Source organism: Dryobates pubescens, chromosome 17 (genome assembly GCF_014839835.1).
Source record: "Dryobates pubescens isolate bDryPub1 chromosome 17, bDryPub1.pri, whole genome shotgun sequence".
NCBI lineage: Eukaryota > Metazoa > Chordata > Aves > Piciformes > Picidae > Dryobates > Dryobates pubescens.
This window is the reverse complement of record NC_071628.1, coordinates 20,809,768-20,827,957: the sequence shown is the minus strand read 5'-3', so window position 1 is coordinate 20,827,957 and position 18,190 is coordinate 20,809,768. Positions and strand designations below refer to the sequence as shown.

Below are 18,190 nucleotides of genomic sequence, written 5' to 3'. Positions count from 1 at the left end.
GGGGTTGGTGTGGAGCAGAGGAGGCTGAGGGAGACCTCATTGCTCTCTGCAGCTCCCTGAGAGGAGGCTGCAGGGAGCTGGGCTTGGGCTCTGCTCCCTAGGCTCAGGTGAGAGCAGGAGAGGAACTGGCCTGGAGCTGTGCCAGGGGAGGCTGAGGTTGGAGAGGAGGAAGAATTCCTTTGGTGCCAGAGTGGTCAGGGGCTGGCAGAGGCTGCCCAGGGAGGTGGTGGAGTCCCCCTGGCTGGAGGTGCTGCAGAGCCCTGTGGCCATGGCAGCTGGGGCCATGGTGTGGTGGCCATGGTGGGGCTGGGCTGAGCTTGGCCTGGCTGAGCCTGGGAAGGCTTTTCCCACCCAAACAAGTCTGTGGTTGTGGCACCTCTGCAGCTCAAGTCTGTGCTGAGGACCTTGGGTGGCCCTGAAGTTAGGGACCTTGGAAGGTGACTGCAGATAGAATTCACTGCCCCAGGAGAGTGAGAACTCCTGGAAAAGTGGGAATGCTTTCCAGGGGACCCAGAGGGTCTTGGAGCCTGAGTAGGAATGGGATGAAGGAGGTGGGAAGCAGGAGGCAAGCGCTTGGTCAGAAGAGGACTGCAAAGGGCCAAGGTGATGCAGCTGTGCAGGGGCCCTGGGGATAACCTGAGGCAAGGGCAGGGGACAGGGGGGGCTGAGGGAACAGAACACCCTCAGGAGTTCATGGACTCACAGAATGGTAGAGGTTGGGAGGGACCCCCAGAGGTCATCCAGGCCAGCCCCCTGCCAGGGCAGGGCACACAGGAGCACAACCAGGGGGGTTGGAGGCTCTCCACAGCAGGAGACTCCACAGCCTCTCTGGGCAGCCTGCTCCAGCAGCCTCACCCCACAGAAGCTTCTCCTCATGGGGAGAGTTAGCAAGCAGGGAGGGTGGCTGCAGAGGACCCCCTGGAGCTGCTGCCATGTCTACAGGAAAGAGCTGTTTGGATGGAGGGACAACAGAGATGGGAGGGCAGCCCAGGACAGACCTGCAGGGAGAGCTGGAGGCTGGTTTGGGATCACCAGAGGAGGCACTTCTGGGAGGAGTTTGCAGCACAAGGGAGGAACAGACCTGGTCTGGGGCTGGTTGGCTGGCAGGGACAGCTCAGCTCCCAGGAGCAGCTGCAAGGATTCAGAGGACTTCCTGAGCCTCTTGGGCACAGCTGGGCACCTGCTGGCACCCAGACATGGGGCACTCTTGGCTGGGGCCTTTTGCTGGACTTGACCATTCAAAAGCCACTGAGCTGGCTGAGACCTCCAACAAAAACCCAAATGTCACCTGAGGAGCTGCAGGAGAGCTGGGGAGGGACTGTGTCCTAGGGCTGGGAGGGCCAGGCTGAGGGCCAATGGCTTTGAGCTGGGAGAGGGGAGACAGTGCAGAGGAGGAAGAAACTCTTGTCAGTGAGGGTGGGGAGACACTGGCACAGGTTGCCCAGGGAGGCTGTGGCTGCCTCCTGCCTGGAGGTGTTTCAGGCCAGGCTGGATGAGGCCCTGAGCAGCCTGTGCTGGTGGGAGGTGTCCCTGCCCATGGCAGGGGGCTGGAGCTGGCTGAGCTCTGGGGTCCCTTCCAGCCCAAACCTTTCTGTGAAAGGACCTCAAAGCTCCTCCAGTCCCAGCCCCCTGCCTGCCTCTCTTTCCCTCTGCCCCCCTTGCCTTGCCCAGTGGAAGGTCTCAGTGAGCTGTGACCCTTCCTCTTGCCTCCCCACCTACCCTGGGGTTGTTTCAAAGCAGTTTCATTGCTGCCTTTTCTTTCTCCTCATCCTTCCCCCTCTTAGGCCTGTGCTGGGAGTGTGTGGTCAGCCCCTGCCAGGAGCTGGTAGGGCCTCATGCTGTGCTGCTGCCTTCCCATCACTGAGGGAGCAGGCAGCAGCCACATCTCTGCTGGCTTTTTTCCTCCCACTGTGTTCCATTTTTCCACCCCCTGCATCTTCATGGTTTAATCTGGAGAGCAAGAGGGTTGGAACCCAGCAGAAGTTCCCTGGGGCTCCTCAAGTGCTGCTTTCTCCTGCTCCCAGACCAAGGGTGGTGAATGAAGTCCTTTGGTACCAGCAAGGGTGGATCTGGTTTGGATGTGGCTGGAGAAGCTGAGGGATGGAGTGTTGGGATGATAGAATGGTTGGAGTGGGTCCAGAGCAGGCCACAGAGATGCTGCCAGGGCTGGAGCAGCTCTGCTGTGAGGCCAGGCTGAGGGAGCTGGGGGTGAGCAGCCTGGAGAGGAGAAGGCTCCAGGGGCACCTCAGAGCTGCCTGCCAGGGCCTGAAGGGAGCCTGCAGGAAGGCTGCAGAGAGACTTCTCCTGAGGGGGTCTGGAGCCAGGCCAAGGGGGAAGGGTTTGGAGCTGAGGCAGAGCAGGGTCAGACTGGAGGGGAGGAAGAAGCTCTTCAGTGTGAGGGTGCTGAGGCTCTGGCACAGGCTGCCCAGGGAGGCTGTGGATCCCTGCTCTGGGGAGCTGTTCAAGGCCAGGCTGGATGAGGCCTTGGGTAACCAAGTCTAGCTGGCAGGGGGCTGGGGGAGATGATCTCTGAGGTCCCTGCCAGCCCATTCTGTGGAAGCTGATGGAGGGCCTGGAGCTCCAGGCTGGTAGCACAGACAGAGAGATGAGTGGTAGGGTGGGAGCAAGAGCCTGCAGGCTCAGGCCACAGCAGAGCTGGGGATGGTGAGGAGAAGGGGCTGGGGAGGAAGAGGAGCTGGGGAGTGGCTTCATGGCCTGCTGAAACCCATGTCTGATGTGCTGCCACAGGGAGCAGCAGTGCCAGCCTCTCTCCTCCTGCCCCCTTGCCTCACCTTGGGGGGCCTGCAGCCCCTGGGCACCGAGAGCAGCTCAGGGGAGGAGGAGGATGAGCAGGCTGGGGTCAGGAGATGGTTGAGAGCAAGGGGGAGAGGACAGCTGGAGGTGAGGCAGAGCCTGCCTCAGGGAGCAGGCTGAAGCTGCTCCTCTGGCACCAAGAGGAAGGCTTCTGCTCCCCTGATCTTCTTGCAGGTGGGCAGCAGTGGTGCTGCCAAGGGCATCCTGCAGCTCAGCAGCAGGGCCTGCAGAGCTCAGGGGCATGGTGGGGCTCTGCTCAGCCCTGCTGGGGAGGGCAAAGGGTGCCTGAGGGGGTGGCCCTCAGCAGGGTCCAGTGGGGCAGTAAGGGGGAGCAGGAGGTCTGTGTGCAGCCACAGGGCTCTGATGCTTGTGGCACCACAGAGAGGTGCTGGGCAGCTCCTGTGGGGGTGGGCTTCTGGGAAGGACACCCAAGGAGGGGCAGTTGTCCTTTGTGCCCACTCTCCCCTCAAGAGGCCCACAGGAGGAAACAGGGCAGGGCCAGCACTGCCTGCTTGCCATCACAGGCAGCCAGACTTCATCTGGGGAAGTGAACTGAACTGCCCCTTCCTGCAGCACAGGGAGCAGAGAGCCTGGGATGGGTTGGGTTGGTTGGAAGAGACCTGAAGGAGCATTGAGTTGCAGCCCCCTGCCATGAGCAGGGAGACTGCCCAGCAGGAAAGGCCCTGGGGGTGCTGGGTGCCAGCAGCTGGAGAGGAGCCAGCAGTGCCCAGGGGGGCAAGGAGGCCACCAGCAGCCTGGCCTGGAGCAGCACTGGGGTGGGCAGCAGGAGCAGGGCAGGGACTGTGCCCTGTGCTGGGCACTGCTGAGGCTGCACCTTGAGTGCTGGCTGCAGCTCTGGCTCCTCACTGCCAGCAGCACACTGAGAGGCTGGAGCAGGGCCAGAGAAGGGCAGCAGAGCTGGGGAAGGGGATGGGGAAGAGGGCTGGGGAGGAGCAGCTGAGGGAGCTGGGGGGGGTTGGTGTGGAGCAGAGGAGGCTGAGGGAGACCTCATTGCTCTCTGCAGCTCCCTGAGAGGAGGCTGCAGGGAGCTGGGCTTGGGCTCTGCTCCCTAGGCTCAGGTGAGAGCAGGAGAGGAACTGGCCTGGAGTTGTGCCAGGGGAGGCTTAGGCTGGAGAGGAGGAAGAATTCCTTTGGTGCCAGAGTGATCAGGGGCTGGCAGAGGCTGCCCAGGGAGGTGGTGGAGTCCCCCTGGCTGGAGGTGCTGCAGAGCCCTGTGGCCATGGCAGCTGGGGCCATGGTGTGGTGGCCATGGTGGGGCTGGGCTGAGCTTGGCCTGGCTGAGCTTTGGAGGTCTCTTTCAACTCAGCCAAGTCTCTGGTGCCATGATCCTGAGTTCCTGCTGCAGGGCTTTTCCCCTCTCACTGCAGGTGCAGGGCAGGGCAGTGGAGCCTGCTCAGTTCAGGAGGGCCTGGGCAGGATGTGGTCAGCAAAGTGCCAGCAAAGGAGAGCCTCTGCTGGCCTCTTCTCCTGCTGTAGGTAGGATGTGGTGCAGCAGGGCTGTCACCTGCCTGGCTGGCATCACCCAAGTCACCACTAACCCTCTAGCTGCCTGCAGCTCAGCTGCAGCCTGGCCCAGCAGGGTCCTGCCAGTGGGAGCTGGGCAAGGGCCAGCACTGCACAGAGGAGCTGCCAGCACTGCAGACAGGAGCAGCCACACTGCAGGGGGAAGGCTGCTGCAGGGCACCCAGTGAGGCAGAAAGGGAAAGGCTGCTGTGAAGTACCTGAAGGGGCTCCAGGAGAGCTGGGAGTGCCCCCAGGCCGCCCAGGGGAGAGCCAGGCGCAGCAGGGCAGCCTGCTGCAGCCCCCCTGTGCTGTGCCAGCCTGCAGCTGCTCTCCTGCAGAGCCAGGGGTCTCCTGCCTGGCCTCCCAGCTCCCCTCAGGCCTCTCTCTGGCCTCTGCCCTGCCCTGCAGAATGGCAGCTGGGGAAGAGCTCTTCTGCCTTTGAAAGGAAGCAGAGGGCAGCCTGTGGGGCTGGTGGTGCCAGGGCTTTGTCCAAGCAATCTGTGAAGCTCTGCTAAGCCCAGGCATGGTCAGCTGAGCTGCTGGAGAGGCTCCAGAGGAGGCCACCAGGATGAGCAGAGGCTGCAGAGCCTCCCCTGTGGGGCCAGGCTGGGAGAGTTGGGGCTGTGCAGCCTGCAGAAGAGAAGGCTCCAGGCAGAGCTCAGAGCAGCCTCCCAGCAGCTGAAGGGCTGCAGGAGAGCTGGGGAGGGACTGTGGAGAAGGGCTGGGAGGGCCAGGCTGAGGGCCAATGGCTTTGAGCTGGGAGAGGGGAGACTGAGAGTGGAGAGGAGGAAGAGATTGTTGTGAGTGAGGCTGGGGAGACACTGGCACAGGTTGCCCAGGGAGGCTGTGGCTGCCTCCTGCCTGGAGGTGTTTCAGGCCAGGCTGGATGAGGCCCTGAGCAGCCTGTGCTGGTGGGAGGTGTCCCTGCCCATGGCAGGGGCTGGAGCTGGCTGAGCTCTGAGCTCCCTTCCAGCCCAACCCATTCCAGGCATCAGTGACTCTGTAAGACCCCAACCACAGCCCTGGGCAACCTCTTGCAGTCTTTATTTGTTTCTTTTCCCTTCTGCTGAAGCTCAGAGGTGAAAATGGAACCAAGCCCAGAGCTGTGCCAGGGCTGAGCTGCGGGGGAGGGAGCTGCCTGGGACCTGGGGAGGAGAAGCCCAAGTGGAAGGTGGCAGGCAAGGCAGGGATCAGAGCAGCCTGGTAGTGAGGAACTCCTGATTAAAGTGGAGCTTCTGGGAATGTAGGAAAAACACAGACATGACCCAAGTGCAGAGCACATCCTGCTAATGAGTGTCTGAAACTGCTGCCAGCCTGCCTGGGGAAGCCATGGAAAGCTGGGGGAGATAAACCCAGGACAGCTGGAACCAAGCTGCAGTTTCTCCTCCAGAGCAGAGCTGCAAAAAGAGGGGAAAAAAAACAGTTCCAAGAGTAGAATGGGTTGGGTTGGAAGGGAGCTCAGAGCTCAGCCAGCTCCAGCCCCTGCCAGGGGCAGGGACACCTCCCACCAGCACAGGCTGCTCAGGGCCTCATCCAGCCTGGCCCTCAGCACCTCCAGGCAGGAGGCAGCCACAGCCTCCCTGGGCAACCTGTGCCAGTGTCTCCCCACCCTCACTCACAACAATTTCTTCCTCCTCTCCAGTCTCAGTCTGCTCTCTTCCAGCTTCCCCCCCCCATCCCTTATTCCCTGGTTGCTGAGCTCCTGGTGGTCTTTCTGCTGCTGTTTGTGCTCAGCCCCAGGCTGTGCCACTGCCTGCTGGCTTCTGATCAGCGTTTTGGAGAATGGGTTGGGCTGGGAGGGAGCTGCAGAGGTCACCCAGCCCAGCCCCTGCAGGGACATCCTCCCCTGCAGCAGGTTGCTCACAGCCCTCTCCAGCCTCCCCTTGAAGATCTCCAGGGCTGGAGCCTCAGCCACCTCCCTGGGCAGCCTGCTGCAGTGTTCCAGCAGCCTCCTGGGGCACAACTTGTTCCTCACCTCCAATCTCACTCTGCTCTGCTCTCATTTCAGACCACTGCCCCTGGGCCTGGCCCTGCAGGCCTTTGGGAGCCCTCTGCAGCCTGCCTGGAGCCCTTCAGCTGCTGGAAGGCTGCTCTGGGTTTCTTTTTGCCCCAAACATGGCCAATTCCCAGACTCTTTGGAAGGTCCTGTTTCCTAGCTTCACTTTCCATCCTTCCTGCTGTCTGGGCTTGCTGGCTCTTGCTTGTCAGCTGAGGGAAGGGAGTCCTCCACAGGAGCTGCCTGTGTTGGAAGGCTGTTTGCAGGCAGCCACACAACCAGGAACGTCAGGGGCTGGAAGGAACCTCCAGAGGTCATCCAGTCCAACCCCCTGCCAGGGCAGGGTCACCCAGGGCAGGCCACACAGGAACACAGCTGGGGGGGTCTGGAAAGCCTCCACAGGAGGAGACTCCACAGCCTCTCTGGGAGCCTGTTTCTTCCCTGCCTAGCAAGGGCAGCGAAGCCCTGAGTGCTCCTCTGCTCTGGTTTGAAGCCATTGCCCCTGGGCCTGGCCCTGCAGGCCTTTGGGAGCCCTCTGCAGCCTGCTTGGGGCCCTTCAGGTCCTGGCAGGTTGCTCTGAGATCTGCCTGGAGCCTTCTCTCCAGTCTGAACACCCCCAGCTCCCTCAGCCTGTCCCCACAGCAGGGGAGGCTTTGCCATTTCACTGCTTGTTTGCCTTTCTCTGATGCTCCTTGAGGCTGCTCTGAAGGTCTCAGGTGCCAGCAGAGCTTCCTGGGGACCTTTCTCCCTCGAAGGACCAACTCCTGATTCCTTTCTTCTGACCACTTAAGTTGTCCAAGCCAAAGCTTCCCTCTGCTGTGCCAGCAGCTGTGGCAGGGGCTGTGCTGGGTGCTCTCTGGACGTCCCTTCCACCCCTGACACTCTGCAGGCTGTGCCGGGGGCCGGGCTGTGCCGGGGGCCGGGCTGTGCCGGGGGCCAGGCTGTGCCAAAAGGGCCGGGCTGTGCCAAAAGGGCCGGGCTGTGCCAAAAGGGCCGGGCTGTGCCAAGGGCCGGGCTGTGCCAAAAGGGCCGGGCTGTGCCAAAAGGGCCGGGCTGTGCCAAAAGGGCCGGGCTGTGCCAAAAGGGCCGGGCTGTGCCAAGGGCCAGGCTGTGCCGGGGCCGGGCTGTGCCAAGGGCCGGGCTGTGCCGGGGGCCGGGCTGTGCCAAGGGCCGGGCTGTGCCGGGGGCCGGGCTGTGCCAAAGGCCAGGCTGTGCCAGAGCCAGGCTGTGCCAGAGCCAGGCTGTGCCAGAGCCAGGCTGTGCCAAGGGCCAGGCTGTGCCAGAGCCAGGCTGTGTGAGGCAGCTGCAGGGCAGCTCTCCCTTCCCCGCCTGTGGCTGCTGCCTGCGGTGCAGCCCTCGGCTGGGCTGGGAGGCAGGCAGGGGCAGGCTGGGCTGCAGTTTCCCAAGCCCAGCAGCCATGCTGGCTGCAGATGACAGCTCCTGGCCCTCAGCTCTGCTCTGACTCATGGCTCCTGGCTGTGTTTGCTCCCCAGCTCCTGTCTCTTCCACAAAGCCTTCTCCGCTCCGAGGCTCTGGGGCTGCCTTTGTGTCCCTCCCACAGAGCCTGCTGGCAGCCTGGGAACCCTTCCAGAGCCTTCCCCAGCAGCTCCAGATGTGAGGAGTTCATGGAGCCACAGCCTTGCTGGCTCCTGCTGGTTCTTCCCAGACCTTGGCAAGCTTCCTGCTCCTGCAGGACCTGCAGAGGGTGACCCCTGCTTTGGATGCTTCTTCACTGCTCTTCCCCCCCCATACCCCCCCAGCTTTTCTGCCCCGTGTTTGGTCCTTCCTGAGCCTTTCACTCCATGAGGGAGGCCAGAGGAGCTCCCTGCTGCGGGCTGCACCTCCCCAGGCGGCAGCACCCAAGTGCCAGCTGGGCTTGGGCATGGCTCAGCTGCAGCACGGGCAGCACACAGCAGTGGAAAGGCTGCTGAGCCTTTGCTGGGTGCCAGGCTTGCCCTGGGGGCAGGGGCAGGCAAGAGCTGGGCCCCAGACTGTCCCTTGAAGGACCTGAAATCGAAACTGAATTTGCTTTGGGCTGCAACTCAAAACTGAATGGCCTTTGGAGAGGCAGCCTCTGCAGGGAGAAGGGTTCTGAGCAGGCTGCAGAGGAGCTCTGAGGTTGTGTCACAGTCTCACAGAGTCACCAAGGTTGGAAGAGACCTCAAAGATCATCAAGTCCAACCTGTCCCCACAGACCTCATGGCTAGACCATGGCACCAAGGGCCACATCCAATCCCCTCTTGAACACCTCCAGGGATGGGGACTCCACCACCTCCCTGGGCAGCACATCCCAATGGCTAACAACTCTCTCTGGGAAGAACTTTCTCCTCACCTCCAGCCTGAACTTCCCCTGGCACAGCTTGAGACTGTGTCCTCTTGTTCTGGTGCTGGGTGCCTGGGAGAAGAGCCCAACCCCCTCCTGGCTACAACCTCCCTTCAGGTAGTTGTAGAGGGCAATGAGGTCTCCCCTGAGCCTCCTCTTCTCCAGGCTAAGCAACCCCAGCTCCCTCAGCCTCTCCTCACAGGGGGAGGCTGGGACCCAGGAGGTTCCACCTCAGCATGAGGAGAAACTTCTTTGGGGTGAGGCTGCTGGAGGCCTGGGGCAGGCTGCCCAGAGAGGCTGTGGAGTCTCCTGCTGTGGAGGCTCTCCAGACCCCCCCTGGCTGTGCTCCTGGGTGCCCTGCCCTGGGTGCCCTGCCCTGGCAGGGGTTGGCCTGGATGGTCCCCGGGGGTCCTTGCCCCCGTCCCCCACCGCGTGCCTGTGCCCCCGGGGCCGGGAGCAGCTAACCAGCAGAGCTTTGTTCCCGCAGACGTGCCAGGTGTGCCAGATGGTGCTGCCCAACCCCTGCAGTTTCTGTGCCCACCAGCGGATCCACGCCCACAAGTCTCCGTTCTGCTGCCCCGAGTGCGGCGCCGTCTGCCGCTCTGCCTACCTGCAGCGCCACGTCCGACACAACTGCCTGCACTACGCCCGCCAGCCGGCGCTCCGGTGGGTACCGCGCCGCGCCGCCGGGCACGGCACGGCACGGCTGGGGCAGGGGCAGCGCAGGGCACGGCTGGGGCAGGGCAGGGCACGGCTGGGCCTGGGGCAGGGCAGGGCACGGCTGGGATAGGGCAGGGCACGGCTGGGCCTGGGGCAGGGCAGGGCACGGCTGGGACAGGGCAGGGCACGGCTGGGGCAGGGGGAGCGCAGGGCACGGCTGGGGCAGGGGGAGCGCAGGGCACGGCTGGGATAGGGCAGGGCACGGCTGGGACAGGGCAGGGCACGGCTGGGATAGGGCAGGGCACGGCTGGGGCAGGGGGAGCGCAGGGCACGGCTGGGGCAGGGGGAGCGCAGGGCACGGCTGGGGCAGGGGGAGCGCAGGGCACGGCTGGGATAGGGCAGGGCACGGCTGGGACAGGGGGAGCGCAGGGCACGGCTGGGATAGGGCAGGGCACGGCTGGGACAGGGGGAGCGCAGGGCACGGCTGGGATAGGGCAGGGCACGGCTGGGATAGGGGGAGCGTAGGGCATGGCTGGGGCAGGGCAGGGTACGGCTGGGGCAGGGGGAGCACAGGGCACGGCTGGGATAGCGCAGGGCACGGCTGGGACAGGGGGAGCGCAGGGCACGGCTGGGGCAGGGCAGGGTACGGCTGGGACAGGGGGAGCGCAGGGCACGGCTGGGGCAGGGCAGGGTACGGCTGGGACAGGGGGAGCGCAGGGCACGGCTGGGGCAGGGCAGGGCACGGCTGGGGCAGGGCAGGGCACGGCTGGGGCAGGGGGAGCGCAGGGCACGGCTGGGGCAGGGCAGGGTACGGCTGGGACAGGGGGAGCGCAGGGCACGGCTGGGGCAGGGCAGGGTACGGCTGGGACAGGGCAGGGCACGGCTGGGACAGGGGGAGCGCAGGGCACGGCTGGGATAGGGCAGGGCATGGCTGGGGCAGGGGGAGCACAGGGCACGGCTGGGATAGGGCAGGGCATGGCTGGGACAGGGGGAGCGCAGGGCACGGCTGGGGCAGGGCAGGGTATGGCTGGGACAGGGCAGGGCACGGCTGGGACAGGGGGAGCGCAGGGCACGGCTGGGATAGGGCAGGGCATGGCTGGGGCAGGGGGAGCACAGGGCACGGCTGGGGTAGGGCAGGGCATGGCTGGGACAGGGGGAGCGCAGGGCACGGCTGGGGCAGGGCAGGGTACGGCTGGGACAGGGGGAGCGCAGGGCACGGCTGGGGCAGGGCAGGGTACGGCTGGGACAGGGCAGGGCACGGCTGGGGCAGGGGGAGCACAGGGCACGGCTGGGATAGGGCAGGGCACGGCTGGGGCAGGGGGAGCACAGGGCACGGCTGGGATAGGGCAGGGCACGGCTGGGGCAGGGGGAGCACAGGGCACGGCTGGGACAGGGCAGGGCACGGCTGGGGCAGGGGGAGCACAGGGCACGGCTGGGATAGGGCAGGGCACGGCTGGGACAGGGGGAGCGCAGGGCACGGCTGGGACAGGGCAGGGCACGGCTGGGACAGGGGGAGCGCAGGGCACGGCTGGGACAGGGGGAGCGCAGGGCACGGCTGGGATAGGGGGAGTGCAGGGCAGGGCACGGCTGGGCGAGGGGAGCAGGGGCAGGGCACGGCTGGGACAGGGGGGCAGGGGCAGGGTACGGGGCCCAGCTGTACCAGGGGGGCAGGGGCAGGGCATGGGGCCTGGCTGGGACAGGGGGAGCGCAGGGCCTGGGGCCCAGCTGTGCCGGGGGGGGGGGCAGGGACAGGGCCCGGGGCCTGGCTGTAGCAGGGGCAGGACACAGAGCCTGGCTGTGCCTGGGGGGAGCTCAGGGCCCGGGGCCCGGCTGTGCCTGGGGGGAGCTCAGGGCCCAGGGCCCGGCTGTGCCTGGGGGAGCGCAGGGCACGGGGCCCGGCTGTGCCTGGGGGAGCGCAGGGCACGGGGCCCGGCTGTGCCGGGGGGGGGCAGGGCACGGGGCCCGGCTGTGCCTGGGGGAGCTCAGGGCCCAGGGCCCGGCTGTGCCTGGGGGAGCGCAGGGCACGGGGCCCGGCTGTGCCTGGGGGAGCGCAGGGCACGGGGCCCGGCTGTGCCTGGGGGGAGCTCAGGGCACGGGGCCCGGCTGTGCCTGGGGGAGCGCAGGGCACGGGGCCCGGCTGGGCCAGGGGGGAGCTCAGGGCCCAGGGCCCAGCTGTGCCTGGGGGAGCGCAGGGCACGGGGCCCGGCTGGGCCAGGGGGGCAGCTGTGTGGGCACAGGGCACAGCACAGCCTGGGCTCTGCCTCAGCACCCTCCTAGGTCTGAGCAGCTGTTAGAGGGCTCTAGGTGGTGGCTGGCACCAGTGGTGCTCCCCCAGGGCTCCATCCTGCTGCCTGCTCTCTGTAGTGTCAGTGGGCTGGGGGAGGGCATCAAGGCAGCCTGGGTCGGTTGCAGGTGGCACTCAGTTGGGTGGCACTGTGGTGATCTGCTGGAGGGCAGGAAGGCTCTGCCCAGGGACCTGCCCAGGCTGGATCCATGGCCTGGGGTCAGTTGTGTGAGGTTCAACAAGGCCAAGGGCTGGATCCTGCTCCTGGGGCACAACAGCCCCATGGAGGCTGCAGGCCTGGGGCAGAGTGGCAGAGTGCCCAGCAGGAAAGGCCCTGGGGGTGCTGGGTGCCAGCAGCTGGAGAGGAGCCAGCAGTGCCCAGGTGGGCAAGGAGGCCACCAGCAGCCTGGCCTGGAGCAGCACTGGGGTGGGCAGCAGGAGCAGGGCAGGGACTGTGCCCTGTGCTGGGCACTGCTGAGGCTGCACCTTGAGTGCTGGCTGCAGCTCTGGCTCCTCACTGCCAGCAGCACACTGAGAGGCTGGAGCAGGGCCAGAGAAGGGCAGCAGAGCTGGGGAAGGGGCTGGGGAAGAGGGCTGGGGAGGAGCAGCTGAGGGAGCTGGGGGGGGTTGGTGTGGAGCAGAGGAGGCTGAGGGAGACCTCATTGCTCTCTGCAGCTCCCTGAGAGGAGGCTGCAGGGAGCTGGGCTTGGGCTCTGCTCCCTAGGCTCAGGTGAGAGCAGGAGAGGAACTGGCCTGGAGTTGTGCCAGGGGAGGCTTGGGTTGGAGAGGAGGAAGAATTCCTTTGGTGCCAGAGTGGTCAGGGGCTGGCAGAGGCTGCCCAGGGAGGTGGTGGAGTCCCCCTGGCTGGAGGTGCTGCAGAACCCTGTGGCCATGGCAGCTGGGGCCATGGTGTGGTGGCCATGGTGGGGCTGGGCTGAGGCTTGGCCTGGCTGATCTGGGAAGGCTTTTCCCACCCAAATGATTCTCTGTGCCATCTTGAGGCAGCTCTAAGCTGCAAGGTGCCTGTGTGGAGCTGCAGGTGCAGAGGGTAGCTCATCATTGATGCTTGCAGCACAATTGCAGCTCTCAACCCCCTGAGTCACTCTCAGGTCTGCCCTCCCATTGCTGTCAGCTGCAATGTGCTGAGGGATGTGAGCCCCAAGGAGGAGGCACAGATTCCTTTCCTGGATGCTTCCACAGTACTCCAAACACTTCTGCTGAGCTGGGGCAGATGAAGGAAGGCTCCCAAGGTCCTGGCTGGGTGCATTGGTGTCTGTGACAGAGTCCCCAGGAGCCAGCACTGGGCCCTGGCAGCCCAGAGCCAGCTGAGTGCTGAGCTGCAGCACTCCAGGCAGACCTCAGAGCAGCCTCCCAGCAGCTGAAGGGCTGCAGGAGAGCTGGGGAGGGACTGTGGAGAAGGGCTGGGAGGGCCAGGCTGAGGGCCAATGGCTTTGAGCTGGGAGAGGGGAGACTGAGAGTGGAGAGGAGGAAGAAATCCTTGGCAGTGAGCGGGGGGGAGACACTGGCACAGGTTGCCCAGGGAGGCTGTGGCTGCCTCCTGCCTGGAGGTGTTTCAGGCCAGGCTGGATGAGGCCCTGAGCAGCCTGTGCTGGTGGGAGGTGTCCCTGCCCCTGGCAGGGGCTGGAGCTGGCTGAGCTCTGAGCTCCCTTCCTACCCAACCCCTTCCAGGACTCTCCAGAGGGAGCTTTAGGAGCAGGCAGGACCTTTCCCTGGCAGCCTTTCCACATCAGCATCTTTAGATCTCTTCAGCTGCAGACAGCTCTCAAGGCAGAGATGATGTTCCTGGGAGCTGAGCCTGGGTGACCTTTAAAGCTTCCTTCCCATTGTGCTTTTCTTCCCTTCCATTTGACATTTGCAGTGAACAGGGCAAGCTCTGCTCCTGCAGCTCCTCCTTTAAGGTCTCTGCATTCAGGGAGCCTGCAGAGCCTGGCTGGTTGGGAAACCACCAGCTAAGGCTTCAGGGCTGTTTCTGTGAGCCATGAGGACAGGATGCCCCTTCCAGGAGCTGTTCCAGGCCAGGATGGATCAGGCTCTCAGCAGCCTGGGCTGGTGGGAGGTCTCCCTGCCCGTGGCAGGGGCTTGGAACTGGATGAGCTTTGAGGTCTCTTCCAACCAAACCCATGGGGAATGCTGTCCCTGAGAGGCAGAGACACAACTGGAGCAGCTGTCAGAACCCAGCCACGGGGCTGGGGCAGTTCCTTGGGCCCTGCTGGCACCTGAGAATCTCCAAGGCAGGCACAGCTTCATCACCTGGGCAGCTTGGGCAGTGTTCCCATGCCCACTGCTGCCTTGGTCAGTGACCTGCTGTGGGGCTGTGCCAGCACAGCAGCCAGGGAGCTGGATCCTGTGGCAGTGATCCCATGCCAGTCCTTGAGCCTCTGGTTCCACTGAGGGCCTTGCAGTGCAGAGCAGAGCTGGGGCCTGGTACCTCGAGAAGCAGTTTTCATTCCAGCTGGGTTAGTGAGGTCTTTGTGGTGCCTTCAGAGATCTGCTCTGGGCCCCCAGGGCCAGAGAGGCAGAGACCTGCTGGAGAGAGTCCAAGGGAGGCTGTGAGGATGATGAAGGGACCTGGAACATCTCTGCTGGGAAGAGAGGCTGAGAGCCCTGGGGCTGGTTAGCCTGGAGAGAAGGCTGAGAGGGACCTGATCAATGTCTATCAAGAGCTGAGGGCTGGCTGGCAGGATGGAGGTGCCAGGCTCTGCTTGGTGGTGCCCAGGGGCAGGACAAGGAGCAATGGGCACAGGCTGGGACCCAGGAAGTTCCACCTCAGCATGAGGAGAAACTTCTTTGGGGTGAGGCTGCTGGAGGCCTGGAGCAGGCTGCCCAGAGAGGTTGTGGAGTCTCCTGCTGTGGAGGCTTTCCAGACCCCCCCGGCTGTGTTCCTGTGTGCCCTGCCCTGGCAGGGGTTGGCCTGGATGATCTCTGGGGGTCCCTTCCAAGCCTTCCCCACTCTGTGGTTCTGTTTCTCTAGAAGCTGAATTCATCTTCTCTAATTGCTGTCTGCTGAAGCTCTTCAGTGAAGGCTGACCCCAGCAGATGTGAAGTTGTGGCTGTGCCACCCCTGTTCTGCTGCCTGTCTCTGCTGCAGGGCTGATGCTGAGGACTGAGGGGCCTTGGAGTTGCAGAGCCCTGGCTTGGATCACTCTGCCCTCTGCTCACATAGCAACTTGACTTCTCCCCCTCCCCTGTTGTTACTGGCAGAGCTGCAGAGCCCAGGAGCTCTTTCCAATCCCTCCCAGGATCAGCCTGGCTTTGCTGCTCCTCACTTTGTCCCTGCTCCTCTTTAGCTGCTGCTGCCTGCTTGGGGCTGCTTTGGTGGAGCCCTGCTGCTGTCTCTCCCCTGCTGATCCCCCCCCAGAGCAGTCAGCTGGGGCTGACCTTGGCTTAGTTGGGCTTTGCTCATGGCTCAGTGGCTGCACTGCAGACAGGAAAAGTCTGCAGTTGAAACTTCCCAGTCACCAACCCTGTCCCCAGGGCTCCTTTCCTCTGGCAGCCCTGTGTCACCTCTCCACCTTGTCCAGGCACCTTGCAGCTGCCTGGAGAGCTGCGGGGCTGGGAGGGATGGTACAGGGAATGTGCAGAGGGTAAAACCAACATCCTGGGAGCTTTATCTTCCCTGGCAGGATGCCTTCCCAGACTTCCAGCCACCCCTCCTTGCCCTTGAGCTATCTGGGAGGCTTCCCCTGCAAATTGCTGCTTCCCCTGCTGGCTTCTGATAGCAGAGCTCCAGCCTGCAGGAGCTTCTGACAGCCTCCAGCCTCTTTGTTCTGCTAATTGGTGACTTTATCAGGCTGGGGCCTTCTGCCGCTGGGGTTCTTGCTTCCACTCTGGCTGTTGTTTACACTTCCCTTTACTGCCAGTTCAAGGAACTCCTCACCCTCTGACCCTGCCTCAGGGCTTGTTTCATTCCTAAGCCTGACTCAAGTGCTCACCAGAGCCCAGCTTGATGCAGAAGCAGCTCTTGTTTGCCCAAGAAGGACACTGAGAGGCTGGAGCAGGGCCAGGGAAGGGCAGCAGAGCTGGGGAAGGGGCTGGGGAAGAGGGCTGGGGAGGAGCAGCTGAGGGAGCTGGGGGGGGTTGGTGTGGAGCAGAGGAGGCTGAGGGAGACCTCATTGCTCTCTGCAGCTCCCTGAGAGGAGGCTGCAGGGAGCTGGGCTTGGGCTCTGCTCCCTAGGCTCAGGTGAGAGCAGGAGAGGAACTGGCCTGGAGTTGTGCCAGGGGAGGCTTGGGTTGGAGAGGAGGAAGAATTCCTTTGGTGCCAGAGTGGTCAGGGGCTGGCAGAGGCTGCCCAGGGAGGTGGTGGAGTCCCCCTGGGCTGGAGGTGCTGCAGAGCCCTGTGGCCATGGCAGCTGGGGCCATGGTGTGGTGGCCATGGTGGGGCTGGGCTGAGCTTGGCCTGGCTGAGCCTGGAGGCCTTCTCCAGCCCCAGCAGGTCTCTGGTTCTGTGACTGAGCCTAACTCTGCCTTGTCTGGTGCTGAGCCACATCCCTCAGCACCACATCCCTGTGTCTGTGGGGCACCTCCAGGGCTGGGGGTTGGGGGTTCAGCCACCTCCCTGGGCAGCCTGCTCCGGGTTTGCTCTGCTGCCTCTCTTGAGGAGCAGCTGGGGAGCAGCAGTAGGAATCCTGGTGGCCATTGCTGGCTGCAGCAGCCAGGCCTCGCTCTCAGGAATGGCTTTGGAGCTTCTCTTTCTGCTTGGGAGTTTAATCCTGCTGTAGTGCCAGGGTCCCTGGTGGTCCTGCCCTAGGAAGTGGCCCTCCCTGTCTCCCCGGGGTGGGGGTCGGGCTGGGAGGCAGAGCTGTGCCCGCCCAGGGCTGGCAGCAGCCGTTGGCACCTCTGCCCTCCCGGGAGCTGAGGCAGTTCCTGTGTCTGTCTGGGGTTTGGCTGCTGCAGGCTGGCTTCTGCACGGTGCTCTTTTGAAGTGGAGCTTCAAAGCACAGCTTGTTTCCTAAACACTCTGGGGAGGGAAGCAGAGCCCAGCCGCTTGTTTGCTTTTGATAGGGGCCTGGAGCTCTTCCAGCTGCTGCAGAGCTCAGCTCCAGCTGCCAGGGCAGCACCAGAGGCAGGCAGCAGCCTCGCAATGAAGGCCAGAAGGCAGCCATCAGGTGGCCTAACCCCAGGCTGCCCAGAGGAGCTGCTCCCTTGGGGTCCTGCAGGGCCTGCAAGCACTGGAGCAGGTAGCCCAGGGAGGGGGATCCTTCCCTGGAGGTGTTCCAAGGTCAGGCTGGGGGAGGCCTTGAGCAACCTGGGCTGGGGAGAGAGGATTCTGCCCCTCTGCTCTGCTCAGCCCCCACCTGCAGCCCAGAGCCAGCTGAGAGCTGAGCTGCAGCCAGAGCAGGGAGAGCAGCAGCACAGGGAGGGGATTCTGCCCCTCTGCTCTGCTCTGCTCAGAGCCCACCTGCAGCACTGCTTCCAGCTCTGGGGCCCCCAGCACAAGCAGGACCTGGAGCTGCTGGAGAGGCTCCAGAGGAGGCCACCAGGATGAGCAGAGGCTGCAGAGCCTCCCCTGTGGGGCCAGGCTGGGAGAGTTGGGGCTGTGCAGCCTGGAGAAGAGAAGGCTCCAGGCAGAGCTCAGAGCAGCCTCCCAGCAGCTGAAGGGCTCCAGGAGAGCTGGGGAGGGACTGTGGAGAAGGGCTGGGAGGGCCAGGCTGAGGGCCAATGGCTTTGAGCTGGGAGAGGGGAGACTGAGAGTGGAGAGGAGGAAGAGATTGTTGTGAGTGAGGGTGGGGAGACACTGGCACAGGTTGCCCAGGGAGGCTGTGGCTGCCTCCTGCCTGGAGGTGTTTCAGGCCAGGCTGGATGAGGCCCTGAGCAGCCTGTGCTGGTGGGAGGTGTCCCTGCCCATGGCAGGGGCTGGAGCTGGCTGAGCTCTGAGCTCCCTTCCACCCCAACCCACTCTGTGAGTCCCTGATCTCATGTGCCTGTTGCTAACCTCCAGTTGTACTTTGCTGTGTCTGATCCCTTCCTGACTCTTCCATGGTGCCCTTGGGGGCCCTGAATGGGGCCCAGCCCTGGCCTGGTGCTGGCCTCCCCAGCGCTGTGCTGCTGCCTCAGCTTTCTCCTCCTGCCTCACCTAGGTGCATCCACTGTGGGGTTGTCTTCATGAGCCTGGCCATGCTGAAGGTGCACATCCAGGAGAAGCACTGTGAGGTCTTCCACAAGTGTTCTTTTTGCCCCATGGCCTTCAAGTCTGCCGACAGCACCGTGGCCCACATGGGCAGCCAGCACCCCGCAGAGCCCCACAGGAATACTCAGTGAGTACTCTGCCTTGCTGCTGCTGCTCCTCCTTGCTGGGCAGCTCCAGCACTCCCCTTTTCCTTCCCAATTCTGTTGTATTTCTGCTTTCTGTCCTCATCTGAGGTACCTCCCCAAGCACTCTGATGGTGGGGACCTGCTGCTGGCCGTGGCAGGAGCTGCTGCCTGCACCCCTGGGCTGCCAGAGGAGCACAGCAGCTTCTGCAGGGCACAGCTGAGCAGCCAGGAAGAGAACTTCACTGTCACCACCTCCTCCAGCAGGGTCCACAGTGGCACCTCTTGGCAGGTGGTTCCAATAGCTGAAGGGATCCTG

General features: G+C 64.2%; 1 protein-coding gene across 1 annotated transcript in view; it reads left to right on the top strand.

The window, feature by feature from the left end:
- Nucleotides 1-18,190, top strand: part of ZNF592 (zinc finger protein 592) — a 38,734-nt gene that overhangs the window by 10,212 nt on the left and 10,332 nt on the right. The window contains exons 3-4 of the mRNA XM_054169096.1: nt 9,145-9,323; nt 17,700-17,876. Of these exons, the coding sequence (XP_054025071.1) occupies nt 9,145-9,323; nt 17,700-17,876 (356 nt within the window). The remainder of the gene's footprint in view (nt 1-9,144; nt 9,324-17,699; nt 17,877-18,190) is intronic.